Genomic DNA, 20,456 nt, shown 5'->3' with positions numbered 1-20,456 from the left:
TAAGTCAAATGTTGTGAAGGGTATTAAGTTTGTTTTATTCTTGCAGTGTCCATTGCATTTTTTGCATCATATTTTTCAAAATGGTGCATTTGCTTCATGAAGTTTTCGCAAAATCCAAAATTGCTCTTCTTTGTCTTTGACTTATTTTTGTAACATTTGAGCACATAAACTTCCAATTTTCACAAATGGCAGAAACATTGATCCAAAATAACTAGCATACATAAAATCACTCCTGAGAGAACACATGTGCATTAGCGCCATCTTCGGTGACAATTTACGAAAATTACATTTGGCGCATCAGCCTAAAACAGAGAATCAGAAAAACCCTATTGATGTAAAAATTAGAAAACTACCGTATTTCCCAGCGTGTAAAATGACTGGGCGTATAAGACGACTCCTAACTTTTCCAGCTAAAATATAGAGTTTGGGATACATCGTATATACTCCAGTGTAAGCTGACCCGAGTAATGTCCCGATTGTTTAGTGATGTCCCCTGTAGTAATGTGCCCATTGTTTAATAATGTCCCCTGCTGTAATGACCCCATTTTTTAGTAATGTCCCCTGCTGTAATGTCCCGTGCAGCAATGAGCTCATTGTTTAATAATGTCCTCCTGCTGGTTTCCTTTTGTCCTTTATGTGCCATTGTTTACACACAATAAAAGATATTCTCTCCTCTCCGCCGTTCCCGTGGTGCCTCCAGCTGCTTCTTACAGTCCACAGGCACACAGACCCCTCCGTGATAGCGTCCTCTGAACGAAGCGGCCGCTGCAGGATGTCGTCATGGCTTTACTACAGTTGAATGCTTTACGGCGCCACAGCAGTAAAGCGCGTCCAATGCACAGGGCTGCCGCTACTGTCAGCACTTTACTGCAGTTAAATGCTTTGTGGCGCCGTAAAGCATTCAACTATAGTAAAGCCGTGACGACATCCTGCAGCAGCGACTCCGTACACCGGATGCTATTACGGAAGATTCTGTATGCCTGCGGACTGCAAGAAACAGCTGGAGGCACCACGGGAACGGAGGACAGGTGAAAATATCTTTTATTGTATGTACAGCCATGGCGGCACCATGCACCGCCGTATGCACCGACTTTTGAGAAGATTTTCAGGGGGTAAAAAGTCATCTTATACGCCATAAATATGGTAACTACTCAAAAAAGACAACTTAAAAGAAGGCGCAAAACATTTCCTGAATTTGTCACACATAAAAAGTCACTAATTGAGAGTTATTCATGTAAAAAAAACTGTTGAGAATGCAATGATGATTGGGGCTATTTGTCTCTCTAAGGCTGCTTTCACACTGCGTTCCTCCCCTCATTCAGGGATCCCATCGGGGCCTCTGTACGAACCCGAGTTTCGAACGTATGCGCCAATGGGGCCACTGACTATAATGGTACAGGCATGTTATCATGTGCACTGTCGTGCACCATTTTCGGGAGTATACGCCCATTGGAGGCGGACACTCAGACATAGTAGACTGCACTTGGGTATCTGCCTCCAGTGAGCGTATACTCCTGAAAATGGTGCGTGACAAAGCCACAGCGACTCCGTCTGTACCATTATAGCCAGTGGCCCCGTCGACGCATTAATCTGACACATGTTTTGCAGGGGGGTTCGAGACGGAAGCCCCAATGGCACCACTGAAAAGGGGGAGGAACACAGTGTGAAAGCGGCCTAACAGAATTTCTTCAAATTCCCTAGTGTTTCTCCACCTTCTATCTATCAGCCAATGAAAAATGGACAGTACATAGATAGAATTTGAGTGCTATCTTTTTTTTTTTCATGGATAGCACTCATACCTATGAAATTGGCTGTTCACATGCCCATGAAATTTTTTTGGGTAAACCGAGTGTTCTGTGCCAAATCGAGGAGACGTGTCCAATGTCGATCCGAGTATCGGAACAAACTTGGTAATGTATGTCTATGGGTCTGAGACAAAAATCAGACAGCACTTGAATGCTATCGGCATGCTGTCCTTTTTTCATTGATTGATAGAAGGTGGAGACAGTTTTTAAATTTCTATCAGTGAAAAAAATGCTAAAGCACTGACTCAAATCACTGATGAAACTTGGTCCGTTTTTCATGTAAGTAAAAAAACAGACATTCTGAAGCTTTAGTACAAGTTTTTTTATTAATTAAAAACAAATACATTTTTTTTTCTATTTAGAATATGAATGAGCAACATTACATACCCCGCCTCTTAAACTATGTTGACTCCTAATTTAGAATATACAAACACATATAAAAAAAACTTACCATAAATGTAAAATACAGACGACCAACCGATGTATTGTACAAGTATCCCTGCTAATGGCATTGCAATTACTGCACCAGCATACGAGCCTGCAATAGAAAAGTAATGGATGGAACAGTATGTAAGTGTCACATTAACCAATTGTAGCAATTATTTATATGTTCTTGGAAGGACATATACTTCTTCCTGCTAGATCCACTTCTAGCTTTATCTAAAAAAAATATTTTCCAAAAACCACAATGGCATTTTTTAGTTTTCTTTATTGTTATGTGGTATGTACTTTCACCTTGGCTGTTATCAAATGCTATTTTTATGTTCCTTTTTTGTAATTTTAATTAATTTATTTTTAAAAAAGTGAATACCTTCCCCTCCATTGAATTTCAAAATGTCCAATATTTTTTCCCATGTGAGGTTACTTATTCCCCTTGGAAATAAACCTGCCCGCTGAGCAAAGGCGAATATACCGCACATGTGTATAAGGATGAGGAGGAGTGGGGGGTTACTAAAGTCAAATTTATTATTTTTTTATTAAAAAAAAGGCTGTATTACCACAAAACGAAGTAGTTGCTAGTCTGCTTCTCTCCAAAGGTGGTGCCCATTTACTCCACATCCCATGGCAGGCTGGATATGTTACACCCTAAAAATATATATTATGTATTCAAAAGTTATATTAATATCTAAAAAGCACCTTAAAGCTATATATCTGACTATAATCATATCTTACCCACCTACCTCAACAAGGCCTTGTAAAACACGGACACATATAACACATCCAAAATGAACTTTTGCCGCTGATGGTATCAACATATTGAAGATGGAGGTTAAAAAAATAGCAGCACCAAATACCCTACAAGATAAAAAAGAGACGTCTCTTAAACTGTTGTCTTGTTTATGAAATATTGACTTATTTTATATAATTTCTAATTACATAATTTAGGCTTCATCCACATCTGCTTTGTTCTGCGGAACAGCAAAACTAGTAGCAGCGCTGGATCCATCACCTGATGGCCACCAGCGTCACCTAATGGGTCCCATTGTCTATTTGACAGGATCTTTTGGATTTCTGTAATCATAGCTGCCATTTTACTAAACAAAAAGTTCAGCATACTGGCCCTATCTGTTACATAGAATCAGAACATAGATTTCGACACAGCTGACCTATTTTTTACAGTTAGAAATGTAGGGGGTCAAGGCCACGCCACCCCCCCTTTGGAAGTAGCCGGAACACCTAAAGTTTAGTGTCATGCAATGTAATGTATATGTATTGTGTATATGGCCATCGGGTGGCAATGTGGCTTAGGGACAGCAGTCCTGGCACCTTGGTAAGCAGTTTAGGAGTTAAGTAAGAGAAGGAGAGTAGCATATATATATAGGACAGAAGATAGCAGGAGGGAAGGAAAGTCTCCAGGAGGAGATACAGAAAACAAGGTGAAAACTGATAGTCTTAATTTATGATTCTAAGGGTCACCCCTGTGATCACAGACATGCGGGGTTCTGCACGTTGAAGACAGTAGAACTGCATCCCCAGAAGCGGGGTATAGTCCGGTCAGTCGGGGAAGCGTCCGTTTTCCTGGATACGGATACCCTAATACATCTCCTGCGAGCCGAAGGTCAGTGAGCCCTTGTCTGAGAAGGGTAGGTCCTGGCCTAAGCACAAACAGAGGAGTGCTGTCATACGTGGCCTGTCCAAAGCGCAAGCTAATCCCTGAATCCTTGTGTGTGGGACGGATAGACTTAAGGATTTTTTCAATCGGTTTGTGCAGCGGAACATCAGACAAGAGAATGAGGGGCCTAGCGATATCTAATTGAGCCCAGGTGAAAGTGATTGGCCGTTAAATCATATGTGGGAATGGAGTCTGGAGGGAACCCCATCAGGTCCAGTAGCGGAGCCAGTGTAATGCTTGTGAAGACGCAATCTGTGAAGCAAAGAAGGAAAGTTGCATTGTTCAAAGAGATTACAACATTGTGCAGTTTATTGTCTTAGAGTGAGGATGGGGTGAAGATTGGACTGTTCCGGAGTCATCCTTTAAGTGGAGAGGCGACTGGGAGGCAAGGGGTTACCTTGTGGCTGCGCTGCGGACTGGTATCCCTTGTATACACGACTACCACCGCCTGCCCCATGCTCCCCACATAAAGATCATAGATATCAACTTTATTCATGTTTAAAATTAAAGTAGAATTTTGTCAGACACTTGAGTGCCTGTTATGATGTTAGGCGTGTCAGAAAGCAGAGTGGAGTTAATCCACTGCCTTTTTTAGGGATATCACCGTACGTGAAAAAAATCTATGTATAAACAGAGAAAAGTAGATGAAATACTTCAAAAGTAGTGATGAGCGGACTGATTCACAGGACTCCAGTCCAGCATTAAGGTCAGTGGTACCTGAGAGTCTGAGAATTACTTACTTACCGGCTTCGTCAACGTGACTTTTGATTAACCAGGGATGGTGCGACATCATCTGTGCAGAATGTCACACAGATGAAGTTGTGCCAACCCTGAAAAGTCAAATGCTGCAATGGGGATGCCAGAAGGTAAGTGGTTCTCAGAACTTCCATTGGGAAGCCAGATACCACTGATCTTAATGCTGGACTGGAGTCCCATGAATCGAACCGCTCAGCGCTACTCAAAAGGTATATAAAAACAAATTACTTGTTATGTAGACGAAAGCGGGCTTTACACACTGTGATCTCGCTAGCAGGATCGCAAGCGATCATACCCGCCCCCGTCGGTTGTGCAACACAGGCAAATTGCTGCCTGTGCCGCACAACATCGCTTAAACCCATCACATGCACTTACCTGCCCTGCGACGTCGCTCTGGCCGGCAAACCGCCTCCTTTCTAAGGGGGCAATTCGTGCGGCGTCACAGCGACGTCACACAGCAGGCGTCCAATAGAAGCGGAGGGGTGGAGATGAGCGAGACGTACCATCCAGCCCATCTCCTTCCTTCCGCATTGCCGGTGGAGGCAGGTAAGGAGATGTTCGTCGCTCCTGCGGTGTCACACACAGCGATGTGTGCTGCCGCAGGAACAATGAACAACATCGCTAATAAGCAGAAAACGAATTTTTGTTTCAGGACGACCTCTCCGCGGCAAACGATTTTGACCGCTTTTGCGATCGTTTAAGGTCGCTCATAAGTATCACACACTGCGATATCATTAATGACGCCGGCTGTGTGTCACAAACACCGTGACCCCGACGATAATTCATTAACGATATCGTAGCATGTAAAGCCCACTTAAGGGTACCTTCACACTTTAGCGATGCAGCAGCGATCCGACCAGCGATCTGACCTGGTCAGAATCGCTGCTGCATCGCTACATGGTCGCTGGTGAGCTGTCAAACAGGCAGATCTCACCAGCGACCAGTGACCAGCCCCCAGCCAGCAGCGACGTGCAAGCGACGCTGCGCTTGCACAGAGCCGGCGTCTGGAAGCTGCGGACACTGGTAACTAAGGTAAACATCGGGTATGGTTACCCCATGTTTACATTAGTTACCAGCGCACACCGCTTAGCTTAGCACTGGCTCCTTGCTCTCCTAGCTACAGTACACATCGGGTTAATTAACCCGATGTGTAATGCAGCTACATGTGCAGAGAGCAGGGAGCTGCGCACACTGCTTAGCGCTGGCTCCTTGCTCTCCTAGCTACAGTACACATCGGGTTAATTAACCCGATGTGTACAGCAGCTACATGTGCAGAGAGCCGGAGCCGGCAGCACAGGCAGCGTGAGAGCTGCGGAGGCTGGTAACTAAGGTAAATATCGGGTAACCACCTTGGTTACCCGATGTTTATCTTGGTTACAGCTTACCGCAGCTGCCAGACGCCGGCTCCTGCTCCCTGCTCGCTTCATTTGTCGCTCTCTCGCTGTCACACACAGCGATCTGTGTGTCACAGTGGGAGAGCGCCTTTGAAGAAAACGAACCAGGGCTGTGTGTAACGAGCAGCGATCTCGCAGCAGGGGCCAGATCGCTGCTCAGTGTCACACACCGCGAGATCGCTAATGAGGTCACTGCCGCGTCACAAAAAGCGTGACTCAGCAGCGATCTCGGCAGCGAGCTTGCTGTGTTTCACTAAGGCTATGAAATGTTGTTCTACCTAGAATTATTCACAAAGAATCTTGCCAAGGACAGCAGGCAAAGGACAAACAAATATAAGAAGTGTAGAAACTGGAGCGTCCCATCAAGATAAATAAGGATTTGTATTAAAAGCTGACTACTTATGACCTAGCAATAAAGGACCCGGCTTTCGAACCTCCCAGCATTTACTACAATGACATACTATTTTTACATGAGTGAACTATCACAGATCGTTTAGTATAAAATTGCCAAGCTGCATAGGGAAGAAACTATAAACTAGAAAACTGCTTACTGATTTTCAAGACTAAATTTTGTTATTGGTTCAGGAATTAAAAGATTTGATACAATATCATCTCTATCTCACAGTATCCACATCGCCAGTAGACATTAGTAGTTTCAATTCTCTAGGATACATGAAGCACAGTCATCATGTCACGGGTAGCTGGTCTATGTTTTACAATGGTAACTTAAGCCAGGTCAACACTGGAGATCTAGAATTCAAATGCAGTATCCGATGTAAAAAACTAAGAAACAGTATGAGAAAAAGCATAGGTCAGTGCCAATATTTGTTCAATTTTTAAGCTTTCTTAAACGATATTCTCTAGTTTGAAAGTTATCAGACTTTCCAATAGCTAGGGCTTCGACCACTGAGAATCCCAACAATCTCAAACAATGGGGCTCAGAAGAGCACCCCTGTGAGTTGAATGGTTGTTAATCATGCACACTACTTCTCAATTCATTCTTAATGGGTCCACAGAGGATAGCCTATTGCTATGGATCGGCTGGTCTTCAGTACTCCTATAAGAATAAATGAAGCAGCAGTGCACATGATCGATCTCTGCTCCATTCGTCCAGGTTCTCGGAAATCAGTGAGGGTCCAAACGGTCAAACCCCCCAGCAATCGGAAAGTTATCCTCTATCCAGTGGATAGGGGATAACTTTGAAACTTAAGAATGCCCCTTTAATAAATTTAACTAAGACTACACCTCTTTGGGGAACACACCCACTTTTTTAATCACTCTTCAAATTTTCAACAAGTGACAAACGTTGCAAACTGTGGCCCATATTTGTCACTCACTACAAACAGCTGTAATCTGCAGAGAATATGTAGGGCAATATGACAATTCATGTCAAATTAAATTGTGATTGAGTCATTTAATTTTCTTTAACCTTTTGTCAGGCTGCATAATTTTGCCAAAATTTCTCGACCCCTTATCTCGGAAGGGGGTGGAGATGTTTTATTGAAATTTGGCCAATATATTCTGGACCAAAACTGCTGAGATGTCATGAAATTTCAGCCCTCTACGGCTTTTCGAAAAAAAAAAATTATTGCAATTTAAAAAGTGAATAGTTACAATTGTACCTATTCAGCCGGACGAAGATTTTAAATGCTCATATATCTGACTACAAAGTGAATGCTTCAAGAATCATGTCTATCATCAGTACTTGTGCCTCAGATCACAAGACACCTTCATTATTTGTGTAATAGAATACAGTAGTTAATTAATAATTAAGTAGAATTTGGCTGTAAGGTATTACCATGAGGGCAGCACATTGCTCTGTTATCAGCCATGCCAGATTTGACTAACCTGCCAGTGGAGTCTTCTATAGAATTACCTCCAAACAGTATGTGCCCACTAATAATAATGTATTTCCTACTCAAAACCTCAAATATATCACAGATCATATAATTATAAGAAATCAAAAAAGTGGCCATGAAATAAAAAAAAATATATGAAAATATAGCTTCCTTAAAGGGGTTGTCCAAGATTGAGCTAAAATGGCATCCCTGGTATAATTAAAGTGGTATTCTCATCTCCAAGTTCCTATCCCAACATGTAGTAGGCGTAGTAATAATAATAATATTAACAAATGCCTCCAATTAGAAATGTAGAACAGTTCTCCTGATATAGCCATGTCCCTTACCTCATCTGCAGGCCATTGCAGCTTACGTATGCATGATTACGACCATAAGCAACTAACTAACTGTCACTAGATGAGTGGTCGTAACCATGGATACCTAAGCTCCAATGACCTATACAATAGATAAGAGACCTGACTATATCAGGGGATCTATATTACCGTATTTTTCGTATTATAAGACGCACCGGATTATAAGACGCATCCCAAATTTGAAAGAGGAAAGTAGGAAAAAATATTTTTACTGTTATAATTAGGGTCAGTCTTATAATCTTAGTGTGTCTTATATTAACTCACCAGGGGGAGCGGCGGTGGTGGAGCGGCTCATGAAGGTCACAGGAGGCAGGGTCAGCAATGCTGTGGGCAGAAAAGAGGGGGTGTCAAAACTAGGGGTGAGGGTTAGTGGACGGAGGGTTGGTGATACTGTGCGCTTGTGGGGTATCACAGTGGCGGGCTACGGGTTCCATTGAGTTGCCAGCGGTTGATGTGAAGGACTTCAAGAAAATGCCTGCGGAGGCAGCGAGTGCACAGATTGGCCTCCACGGCCATTTTCTTGAAGTCTATCCTGTCAACTGCCGGCGATTCAAAGCAGCTCGCAGCCCGCCGGAAGATCAATGGCGCACGCTGCCATGACACCCCATGAGCCTGCAGTATCGCAGACCCTCCGTCCACTGACCCTCCTTCCACTGCCCTTCTGAGCTGCTCCACTGCAGTGACACCCCCTCCTCCGAAACACTTAGTATTGCTGACCTTGCGCCACCACTGCCGCCCCAGTAAGCCATATCCAAATTATAAAATGCACCCCTATTTTCCCCCCAGTTTTGGGGGAAAAAAGTGTGTCTTACAGTTCAGAAAATACAGTACATTTCAAATTGTAGATATTTGCAAACATTATTATTATTACTATTATTATTACATCTACTACATAATGGGATATAACCTTGGAGATGGGAATAACCCTTTAATGCTGCAGCCTTTCTTTGCGTTTGACACGTATGAGCGACCGCTAACTAGCAAAAATACTCACCTTATCGTTGCTCGTTGACATTCTGTCCAGTTCCCAAATATTGTTGCTGCTACAGGTACGATGTTGTTCATCGTTCCTGCGGTAGCACACATCGCTATGTGTGACACCGCAGGAACGAGGAACCTCACCTTACTTGCGGCCGCCGGCAATGAGGAAGGAAGGAGGTGGGCGGGATGTTACGTCCCGCTCATCTCCACCCCTCCGCTTCTATTGGGCGGCCGCTTAGTGATGTCGCTGTGATGCCGAACGAACCGCCCCCTTAGAAAGGAGGCGGTTCGCTGGTCACAGCGACGTCGCTAGGCAGGTAAGTAGTGTGACGGGTCCGAGCGATGTTGTGCACCACGGGCAGCGATTTGCCCGTGACGCACAACCGATGGGGGTGGGTACGCACGCTAGCGATCTCGCTAGCGGGATCGCAGTGTGTAAAGCGGCCTTAACTGTTCAATATGGCCACCATCATGCACGGTGATCATGTTCATCCTATGCAGAACATGCTCGACGCTTGCGTGTAACATGTCTGGTGGGATGCTGAGCAATTACAAAATGATGTGGTTTTTGAGGTCAGCCAGGGTGTTGACATTTCCCTGATAAACACCCTTTTTCATGTGTCCCCACAAGCAGAAATCACAAGGATTGAGATCAGGCGAACACAGCAGCCATGCGTTAGGGAAGGAGCAGCTCAAAATCCTGTCATCGGGAAAATGTGCATGCAGAAAGTTCTTCATACAATTTGAGATGTGAGGAAGTGCTCAATCATGCATGAAGGTGGTCATCTGAAGACACTGCCGCTGTTGGAGTTGCGGAACGACCACTGTTTCCAGCATTGACTGGTATCTCACTGCTGTCATGGAACAGGTAGCAACCCCAGTTGGCCTCATTTCTTCGTAAAATAACGGTCCGAGGATGAATGATGAGGTGAAGCCCCACCAAACGGTTACCTTTGGTGAATGCAGCGGAACCCCCTCAACCGCATGCGTTTTTTCGGTGGCCTATATGTGATAGTTTTGTGTGTTCACCATTCCATTCAGGTAAAAATGCGCTTTGTCGCATCACAGAACATTCCATTGCCAATTGCCATCCACTTCCACTCTTGCCAGAAACATGAATGCAAATGTCATGCGGGTATCATCATCGTGCGGGTGTCACGAGGAAGAAGTTGTTGATGATGGCTAAATTTGTATGGGTATGCCCGCAAGACCTTTTGGAGACCTTTCCACACTGTGCTGTACGGGAGCCCCAATTGCCTGAAAACACTGCAGGCACTGCTGTTCCCAGTTCCACGACAGCAGTGACAATATCCTCCACAACCTCTCTGCTTACCGGTCTTCGCCCGTGCCCTGGCTGAACACTCAGTAACCCTGTTGCCTCAAAATGTGTCATCATCTGTCTCAGCGAATTGACAGCCATTGGACCTCTAGATGTATGAAGGTCTTTTGTGACGCCCTGGCAAAACCAGGTTGTCACAGAGACTGCGCAAATCTTCCAGGTGCAGGACTCCATCTTCCTTGGCATACCAGCGCAAACCCACACCCAGGTACACAATATAAGCCAGTAAAGGCTAGTCACCCCCCATGACAATAGGGACACACCAGTGGGCGGGGCCAAGCGGATGGTGACGCCCACCTAGGGGTCCTGAGGTGTTCTGGGAGGGAGCAAGTCAGTTGAAGTCTGAGTCAGACAGTAGAACAGTGCTGACAGAGCAAGTGCGAGGAGTGTGAAGTGATAGGGTAGTCAGGGGTTGGAGCCTCTGGACTACCGGACTACTGACTAGGTGGCAGTCGGCAGACAGGGCCACAGGCAATGGAGATCCGGTGGCGGGAGACCTTAAGTGGACCGGGGCAGGGTTGTAGCCCGCCGGTATCGACAACGGGAATCCGGTCCGGAGCTCATGCACAGTCGGGGTACCTGGACCCTAGAGCAAGGACAGCTTCAAGCACCTTTCTAATTGACCAGCCGGGGACAAGATTACAGGTCTTGTCCCACAGGAGGCCCAGATAGAGCGAGATGGAAGCCCAACGAGGGGGATAGGGCTCCGCAATTGCTTGTTAAGATCCCACGGGTCAGTTCTCGTGGGCCACAGCTCCCTACACACAAAGATCACTGGGGTGGACTTCCTCTTTTCAAGCGGAGTAGTCCAACTAAGAACATAAACACTAAGTGCAGGATGAAGGGACCTCTGCTTGCTGTACCAGGGTGTGGGATCCGAATACACCCGCCGGAGTTCACCGGTCACTGGCAATTTGGTTTACCATTTGGACTCTGTGGGAATTCTTCTAGAACTGTGAGTACACCAATACCACCCAGTCCAACCCTGTAAAATACGCTCCGCAGCATCCTTCCCCATACACCTGGGCTTCGGGACAACACCTCCCCTACCCGTGGAGGGGATACCATCCTGCTGCCCCGCTCCATCAGCCCCGGGCGCCCCATACCAAGGCAGCGGCGGTGTCACCAACCATCACCGCAACCCACGGGTGGCGTCACTGACAAACTCTCCCTTGTAAATAACCCCTTTTATTTAGTTGTGAGGACAGACGGCTGCAAGAGCCCCGGATCCGGCTGCCACTCGAGCCACAGCCACGATCCCGATTCCGAGCATTCCGCGTAGCCCCCCTGCAGTGGTCTGTCCCCTGTCCGCAACAACTAAAATCTTGGTGTCACGAACAGGATATTTACCTCATCCACTAACCTTGGTGAAGCGCGCCTTTCCTGGACTGTTGACCCATGAAACGCTGAAATTTTAGGACAGCCGCCATCTTGCCCGCTATTTTGGCGCCAAAAACAACAACCTCACCATCTTCTTCCCCGAAAAGAGCGCAAGTCCTAAGCCCTGCCCCCTAAGAACGCTGGCGGAACCTGATGATCCCCAGAGCAGGAGGTCGAGAAAAGACTGCTGCTGGAAAACCAAGGGGTAGGGCAGGAAAAGCGGCATGTGACCAGAGAAGATAAAGTGCAGGGACACCAGGACTCTGCAGAAATCCGTTCCTGGACACCAGCGCAGCAAGATGTTACAGCAGCCTGGCAACAGCGCTAGGAGAGCCCCATTCCCGGAACTGCTGATTGGATCGAGGAACAGACGGAAAGGATGTGCCGGAGGATCCAGGCCCAAGTCCACTTCATACTGGCGAGGTGGACGACAGAGATGACGGGCCTGGCTGCAGCTGTCCGGGTACGCGAAGTGGAGATGGCCTCGGAGGAGCAGGTAAGCAGTGACCCACACCCCTATGTTCCCCAGGAACTGGCCTGCCCGGCTGAGGGGTCCGGTCTGCTCCCGTCCGCCACATCTCCTCCCTCATCGCCCGTATCCGCAGCCAACGCCCCGACCGACCCGTTGCCTCGGCCCGTGGCAGCAGAACCCATAATGTCTGCAGGAGAGGACCCATTTCCGGGGTCCTCGGGCCTTGTACTCACCACAGCCTTGGCACCCGTCCTGACCCTGAGCCAGGCCGCAACCCCGATGACATCTCATCCAGCCCCGAGCCAAGCCGCAACCCAAATTACATCCCATCCGGCCCCGAGCCAGGCCGCAACCCCGATGACATCTCATCAGGCCCCGAGCCAGGCCGCAACCCCGATGACATCTCATCTGGCCCTGAGCCAGGCCGCAACCCCGATGATGTCTCCTCCGGCCCCGAGCCAGGCCGCAACCCCAGTGGCACCTATCCCGGTCCCAAGCCTGACCGCACCACCGAAGGCGTCAGTCCCAGTTCTATGCTCAGCCACGGCGCAGGCAGCGCCCATAGCAGCAGCTCCCCCAGCTTCAGCATCCAAGACTCCCAGGCTTCCCGTACCGGCTGAGCGGCAGCCAGTGTGCTCCTGCAGGAGTGAGTAGCAGCCTGCTGATAGGTGGGGCCCACGGCAACATGAGAGGCCGGTCGTAGCCGGCACCGAGGACATCCGCGCGGGCTCGGCTCCTGAGCGGGAGGGAGAGCATGGAGACCGTGCTCCATACTGGGAGCGGCAGCAGCAGCAACTATGCAAGGAAATAGCTGCTAGGGAGAAACGCAAGGCTGATGTGCTTGCCCGTACCTACAAGGAGAAAGACTGCCTGCGGCAAGCTACCTTCCGGGTCCAGGGCCCGACCTACCGAGGGCAAGTCCGCCATTTTGACCCCCAAAAAGGGTGGGGATTCATATACGAGCCGGGACTGAAAGCAGAAATCTTTGTGTCCCGGAGGGATGTAGCCCCTCATTTGCCAACTAGCCATCCAGATAGGAGTCTGGAACCCAGGGACATGGTCAGCTACACAAGGCACTGCGGAGAGCAGGGGTGGTTTGCTCTCGACATAAAGAAATGGGTGGTGATTGACGAGAAGCCATGTCTCGCCTCCCACTGTCACCTGTATGAGAAGGAGTAAAAAGGTAGCGGATCCCGACTACTCCCTTTCGTTTTAAACAAAGCCTTTCCCTTGTTTATGTTTTGATGGACCATGGCCTCGGGACTGGCAGAGGCCACCCAAAAACTCTCTTGGGTCATTGTACATACCCCCATCTACCTTCTTGTTACCCCACCACCAGGACTGCAACACCCGCTGGAGAAGACTAGTTGGAGGAAGGGCATGCAGTAGAGTCGGCCGTGGCCCAGTCACCAGCAAAACCGGTGGCTAACTTCCAGGCCAGAGGGTTCCGGGAGTTTGGGTCTCTTTGGGTTGAAGTTCCTTTCCCAGAAGTCCACCCCAGTCACCAAGGACACCGTCAGGAACTTGGGGTGGTGTGACATCAGAGCTAGCGGGGGTTCAGTTGTTTTGGGTAGCGGGTTGAAGGGAGAAGGAAATGTTATGCAACGTTTAAGAAAAATGTGCATCCCTGTAAGGGAAGAAATGTTGAAATGTTTTATGTTTTACCATGTTATGCTTTTACACCGTTTTTACATTTTTCAGATGGAATTAAAAATAAACGTCAGTGGCCGGACAGCCCGAGGACGGGCTGTATTCTACCAAGGGGGAGTGTGACGCCCTGGCAAAACCAGGTTGTCACAGAGACTGCACAAATCTTCCAGGTGCAGGACTCCATCCTCCTTGGCATACCAGCACAAACCTACAACCAGTACACAACATCAGCCAGCAAAGCCTAGTCACCCTCCATGACAATAGGGACACACCAGTGGGCGGGGCCAAGTGGATGGTGACGCCCACCTAGGGGTCCTGAGGTGTTCTGGGAGGGAACAAGTCAGTTGAAGTCTGAGTCAGACAGTAGAACAGTGCTGACAGAGGAAGTGAGAGGAGTGTGAAGTGACAGGGTAGTCAGGGGTTGGAGCCTCTGGACTACCGGACTACTGAATAGGTGGCAGTTGGCAGACAGGGCCACAGGCAACGGAGATTCGGTGGTGGGAGACCTTAAGTGGACTTAACCGTTCTGGAGCTCGTGCACAGTCGGGGTACCTGGACCCTAGAGCAAGGACAGCTTCAAGCACCTTTCTAATTGACCAGCCGGGGACAAGATTACAGGTCTTGTCCCACAGGAGGCCCAGATAGAGCGAGATGGAAGCCCAACGAGGGGGATAGGGCACCGCAATTGCCTGCTAAGATCCCACGGGTCAGTTCTCACGGGCCACAGCTCCCTACACACAAAAATCACCGGGAGTGGACTTCCCCGTTTCAAGCGGAGTAGTCAAACTAAGGACACAAACACTAAGTGCAGGAGGAAGGGACCCCTGTTTGTTGTACCAGGGTGTGGGGCCCGAATACACTCGCCGGAGGTCACCGGTCACTGGCAATTTGGTTTACCATTTGGACTCTTCTAGAACTGTAAGTAGACCAATACCACCCGGTCCAACCCTGCAAAATACGCTCCGCAGCATCCTTCCCCATACACCTGGGCTCCGGGACAACACCTCCCCTACCCGTGAAGGGGATACCATCCTGCTGCCCCACTCCATCAGCCCCGGGCGCCCCATACCAAGGCAGCGGCGGTGTCACCAACCATCACCGCAACCCACGGGTGGCGTCACTGACAAACTCTCCCCTGTAAATAACCCCTTTTATTTAGTTGTGAGGACGAAGAGCCCCGTATCCAGCTGCCACTCGAGCCACAGCCACGATCCCGGATTCGAGCGTTCCGAGCAGCCCCCCTGCAGTAGTCTGTCCCCCTTCCGCAACACTTTCAAATGATGAATGGCTCTCAGTGCAGCTATAGCATTCCTGGCAATCTCATAAAACAACTGCATTAACAGTGCACAATCCGGCAAAGAGACAGGCATCTTGAAGACTGAGTTGCAAGGTGTGCTCACTGTACAGTGACACTTTTTCACCTGGCAGGCAGTTTTGGTATAATATTTTATTTTATTTTATTTTTTTAAGATGCCTTCCGTTTCCTCATGCCTTGATTAGTATACATACCAATTCTCAGCCAGTTCTGTTCACTGGGTCAATCTGCACACGGCTCCAAACACCTTAGGTTATTTTATGGCCACCTTGTATATCTCTTCCTTGCTGAGCATAATGGGATCTCCAAGTTCATTCTCCTCACTGCTTATTTGTTTTCCAGTTCGGGTACCTGCACTGCAATATGCCAATCACTGATTAAGGCTATGAATAGTCACTATTCCCCATGCCCATAATCCAGGGCATGAGGAGCAGAGAATATGCCGGCACCCGGCAGCTGACTGAGCTGTAAGTGGGTGTACCGTGCATGATAGTGATATTGCGGTATGCCATCATTGGGCGGCTCCCGGGGGTATAATATAAACTAAAATGTTGCAAGGATGGGGACATAAGACCATCTGGAGCCATTATGGAGATATGTATACCAGGCTGGGGCCATTATTGGGACATGTATACCAGGATGGGGCCATTAAAGGGATATGTATACAAGGATAGGGCCATTATGGGGATATCTATACTAGGATGAGGCCATTATGGGGACATCTATACTAGGATGGGTGCCCTCCTTGCCCTCTTGGCATAGATGGCGACTAGGAGATTCAGCACTCTCCATATGTTTTCTATGGGATTAAGGTCTGATGACTGGCTAAGCCACTCAATGACCTTAATGTGGTTCTTTTTGAACCACTCCTTTGTTGTCTTGGCTGTATGTTTTGGGTCATTGTCATGCTGGAAGTCCCAGCCATTAAAGGGATAAGTATACAAGGATAGGGCCATTATGGGGATATCTATACTAGGATAAGGCCATTATGGGGACATCTATACTAGGGTGGGTGCCCTCCTGGCATAGATGGTGACTAGGAGATTCAGCACTCTCCATATGTTTTCTATGGGATTAAGGTCTAATGACTGGCTAAGCCACTCAATGACCATAATGTGGTTCTTTTTGAACCACTCCTTTGTTGTCTTGGCTGTATGTTTTGGGTCATTGTCATGCTGGAAGTCCCAGCCACGGCCCATTTTTAATATCCTGAAGGAGGGAAGGAGGTTGTCACTCAGGATTTTACGGTACATGGCTCCATCAATTGTCCCATTGATGCGGTGAAGTAGTCCTGTGCCCTTAGCTGAGAAACACTTCCAAAACATAATATTTCCACCTGCATGCTTGACAGTGGAGACGGCGTTCTTTGCGTCATAGGCAGCATTTCTCTTTCTACAAACACGGTGAGTTGCGTTACGGCCAAAGAGCTCAATTTTTGTCTCATCTAACCACAGCACCTTCTCCCACCTTTTTCCAATCACTCTCAGAATCATCTAGGTGTTCATTGGCAAACTTCAGATGGCCCTGCACATGTGCCTTCTTGAGCAGTGTGACTTTACGGACACTGCAGGATTTTAAACCACTATGGCGTAATGTATTAACCAAAGGTTTTCTTGGTGACAGTGGTCCCAGCTGCCTTGAGATCATTTTCAAGTTCCCCAGGCTGATTTTTCACCTTCCTCATGATCCTGGATACCCCACAAGGTGAGATTTTGCATGGAGCCCCAGATCGACATCAATTGACACTCATTTTGTATTTCTTCCATTTTCTTACTATTGTACCAACAGTTGTCTCCTTCTTACCCAGCGTCTTACTTATGGTTTTGTAGCCATTCCAGCCTTGTGCTGGTCTATAATCTTGTCCCTGACATCCTTAGAAAGCTCTTTGGTCTTGCCCATGTTGTAGAGGTTAGAGTCTGACTGATTAATTGACTCTGTGGACAGGAGTCTTTTATAAAAGTGACAATTTAAGACAGCTGTCTTTAATGCAGGTAATGAGTTGATTAGGAGCATCTAACTGGTCTGTAGAAGCCAGAACTCTTAATTGTTGGTAGGGGATCAAATACAGTGGAACCTTGGTTAACAAGCACACTCCCAGAACAGATTGTTCTTGTTAACCAAGTTACTCGTTCAGCAAAGCAAGATTTCCCATAGGAAATCATTGCAATGCAGACAATTCGTTCCACAACTTGTTAAATGTCCCATCCTGGTCCCCTATGGTGCCATTCCACACACGCACAAACACACACAAACACACACAAAGACGCACAAACACGTACAAACACACACAAACACGCACAAACACACACGCACACACATACTATGCTCACCTTACCTTCTGTTCCCTTGCCGGCCTCCTGGAACTTGCAGATCGCCCGTACAGGCTGTGTATCGGGTAACCATCACGACCGATGCTGGACCTTCCGCTCCCAGTGCGCTGACGTCAAAGGCAGGAGCTGCTTGCCTCTGAGTAGTGGCTGACAGGGAAAGTTCCTCCCTCGTCGTGGTGGTTACCGGATACATATTCTGTAGCGGCGAACTACAAGAACCATGAGGCCGGCAATGGAATGGAAGGTAAGGTGAGCATAATATGTGTAACTTACGTTTCATCGCCGGCCTCATGGTTCTTGTAGTTCGCCACTACAGGATGTGTATCGGCAAGCATCGCAACGAGGGAGGAACTTCCCCTGTCAGCTGCTACTCAAAGGCAGCGCGCTGGCCAATCAGAGGCAAGCGGCTGCTGCCTTTGATGTCAGCGCACTGGGAGCGGAAGGTCCGACATCGGTCGTGATCGTTACCCGATATACAGCCTGTACAGGCGAACTGCAAGTTCTAGGAGGCCGGCAAGGGAACGGAAGGTAAGGTGAGCATAATATGTGTGTGTGTGCGCATGCGTGCATGTTTGTTTGTGTGTGTTTGTGCGTGCTTGTGTGTGTTTGTGTGGACTACAAGAGCGGGTTAGAGAGCGGTGGATGTACGGAACTGAAAGTGTGTGCGGTGAGTATTCTGTTTGTACAGCAAGCTTGCTCGTAAACTGAGTTACAAATTTACAGCAAGCTTTGCTCATTAAGCGAAATAATTGCTAACTGGGTTACTCGTTAAGCGAAGTTCCACTGTACTTATTACTTTCTGCAATATGCAAAAAAAATTATAAAATGATATAATGTGATGTTCTGGATTTTATTTTGCATATTCTATCTCTCACTGTGAAAATTAACCTACTCTTAAAATTATAGACTGTTAATGTCTTTGTCAAAGGGAAAACTTACAAAATCAGCAAGGGATCAAATAATTATTTTCTTCACTGTAAAAGGCTGGACCATGATGGGGACATTCTGTATATACCAGTATGGGCCATAATTCCAGGATGGGGCCATATATTCCAGAATATAGCTATGAAGAGGTCACACACCATGATGGGGGACATATTTACCAGGAAGTGGCCCAACATAGGCGACATTAGTACAAGATAGGGGTCAGTATGACAAAATGAAGAGGGGGATAACTCGTATGCTTTTATAGGATTTAGAATGCTACAACGGCCCATACATCTGACCAAAATGTAGTGGGTGGTGGGGCAGGCTCAAACTTTGCACCGAGGCCTATTGGATTCTAGTTACGCCACTGCATGTAAACTAAAATGGCACCAATAAATACTATAACTTACACTGTTAAAACACAATCCCCTACTTACACCAGAGGAAAAATAAAGCTATGGCTCTCGGGATGCAGCAACACAATACAAGATTTAATTGTGAAAAAATTAGCAAAAAATATACAAAAAAACAGAGAGGAAAGGGCTATAACCCTACCAAGAAGGGGTCTTTTTTAACCCCTTCACGACCGGCCGATTTTTCGCTTTCCGGTTTTTTTTCGCCATTCTTTTTCTAAGAGACGTAACTTTTTTATTTTTCAGTCAATATGGTCATGTGAGGGCTCATTTTTTGCGGAACGAGCTGTACTTTTCAATGAAACCATAGGTTTTACCATGTAGTGTACTGGAAAATGGCAAAAAAATTCCAAATGCAGAAGAATTGCAAAAAAAGTGCGATAGCACTATTGTTTTTGAGATATTTTCTTCACTGTGTTCACTGTATGGTAAAACTGATGTGTGAGTGTGATGCCTCAGGTCGGTGCGAGTTCATAGACACCAAACATGGATAGGTTTACTTTTATATAAGGGGTTAAAAAAAATTCGGACGTTTGTCTGAAAAAAGTGGCGCACGTTTTACGCCATATTCCGTGACCCGTAGCGTTCTCATTTTTCGGGATCTATGGCTCAGTGACAGCTTATTTTTTGCAACTCGAGCTGACGTTTTTAATGGTACCATTTTTGCGCAGATGCTACGTTTTGATTGCCTGTTATTGCATTTTGCGCAAAAGTTGTGGCGACAAAAAAAGTCATTTTGGCGTTTGGAATTTTTTTGCCGCTACGCCGTTTACTGATCAGATTAATTGATTTTATATTTTGATAGATCAGGCGTTTCTGAACGCGGCGATACCAAATGTGTGTATATTATTTTTTTTTTAACCCTTTAATTATCAATGGGGCGAAAGGGGGGTGATTTGAACTTTTATGTTTTTTTTTTAATTTTTTAAAACTTTTTTTTTTACTTTTTTTTTTTTAATTTTACTAGTCCCCCTAGTGGGCTATTGCGATCAGTAGTCCGATCGCTCTGCACTATCTGCTGATCACAGCTACACAGCTGTAAACAGCAGATACGTGCACTTTCTGCTTCCCTGGCCTCCGTGGAAAGCAAAAGTGAAAGTAGTTCAAGTCTAGCAGAGGAGTGATCACATGACCCTGTGCTACCATGACAACCATCGGAAGTCACGTGATCATGTCACGTGACTTCCGGTATCGGGCGGGAAGTAAAACTTTACCGCGATCGCGTTTATAATGGCGCTGTCACATATTGACAGCGCCATTACAGGGGTTAAACGGCACGAGCAGATAACGATTCTGCTCGTGCCTAGCAGGCACACATCTCAGCTGTGAAAATCAGCTGAAATGTGCGCCGATTGCAGCATGCTGCTGC

The 20,456-nt window shown here is 47.0% G+C and overlaps 1 protein-coding gene across 1 annotated transcript in view; it reads right to left on the bottom strand.

Moving 5' to 3' along the window:
• SLC17A8 (solute carrier family 17 member 8) overlaps positions 1 to 20,456 on the bottom strand; it is a 140,727-nt gene that overhangs the window by 100,322 nt on the left and 19,949 nt on the right. The window contains exons 4-6 of the mRNA XM_075342388.1: positions 2,987 to 3,101; positions 2,804 to 2,891; positions 2,257 to 2,343 (exon numbers count right to left, since the gene is read on the bottom strand). Of these exons, the coding sequence (XP_075198503.1) occupies positions 2,257 to 2,343; positions 2,804 to 2,891; positions 2,987 to 3,101 (290 nt within the window). The remainder of the gene's footprint in view (positions 1 to 2,256; positions 2,344 to 2,803; positions 2,892 to 2,986; positions 3,102 to 20,456) is intronic.

This window comes from Anomaloglossus baeobatrachus, chromosome 4 (assembly GCF_048569485.1).
Source record: "Anomaloglossus baeobatrachus isolate aAnoBae1 chromosome 4, aAnoBae1.hap1, whole genome shotgun sequence".
Classification (NCBI taxonomy): domain Eukaryota; kingdom Metazoa; phylum Chordata; class Amphibia; order Anura; family Aromobatidae; genus Anomaloglossus; species Anomaloglossus baeobatrachus.
This window is presented reverse-complemented; position numbering and strand designations above follow the sequence as displayed.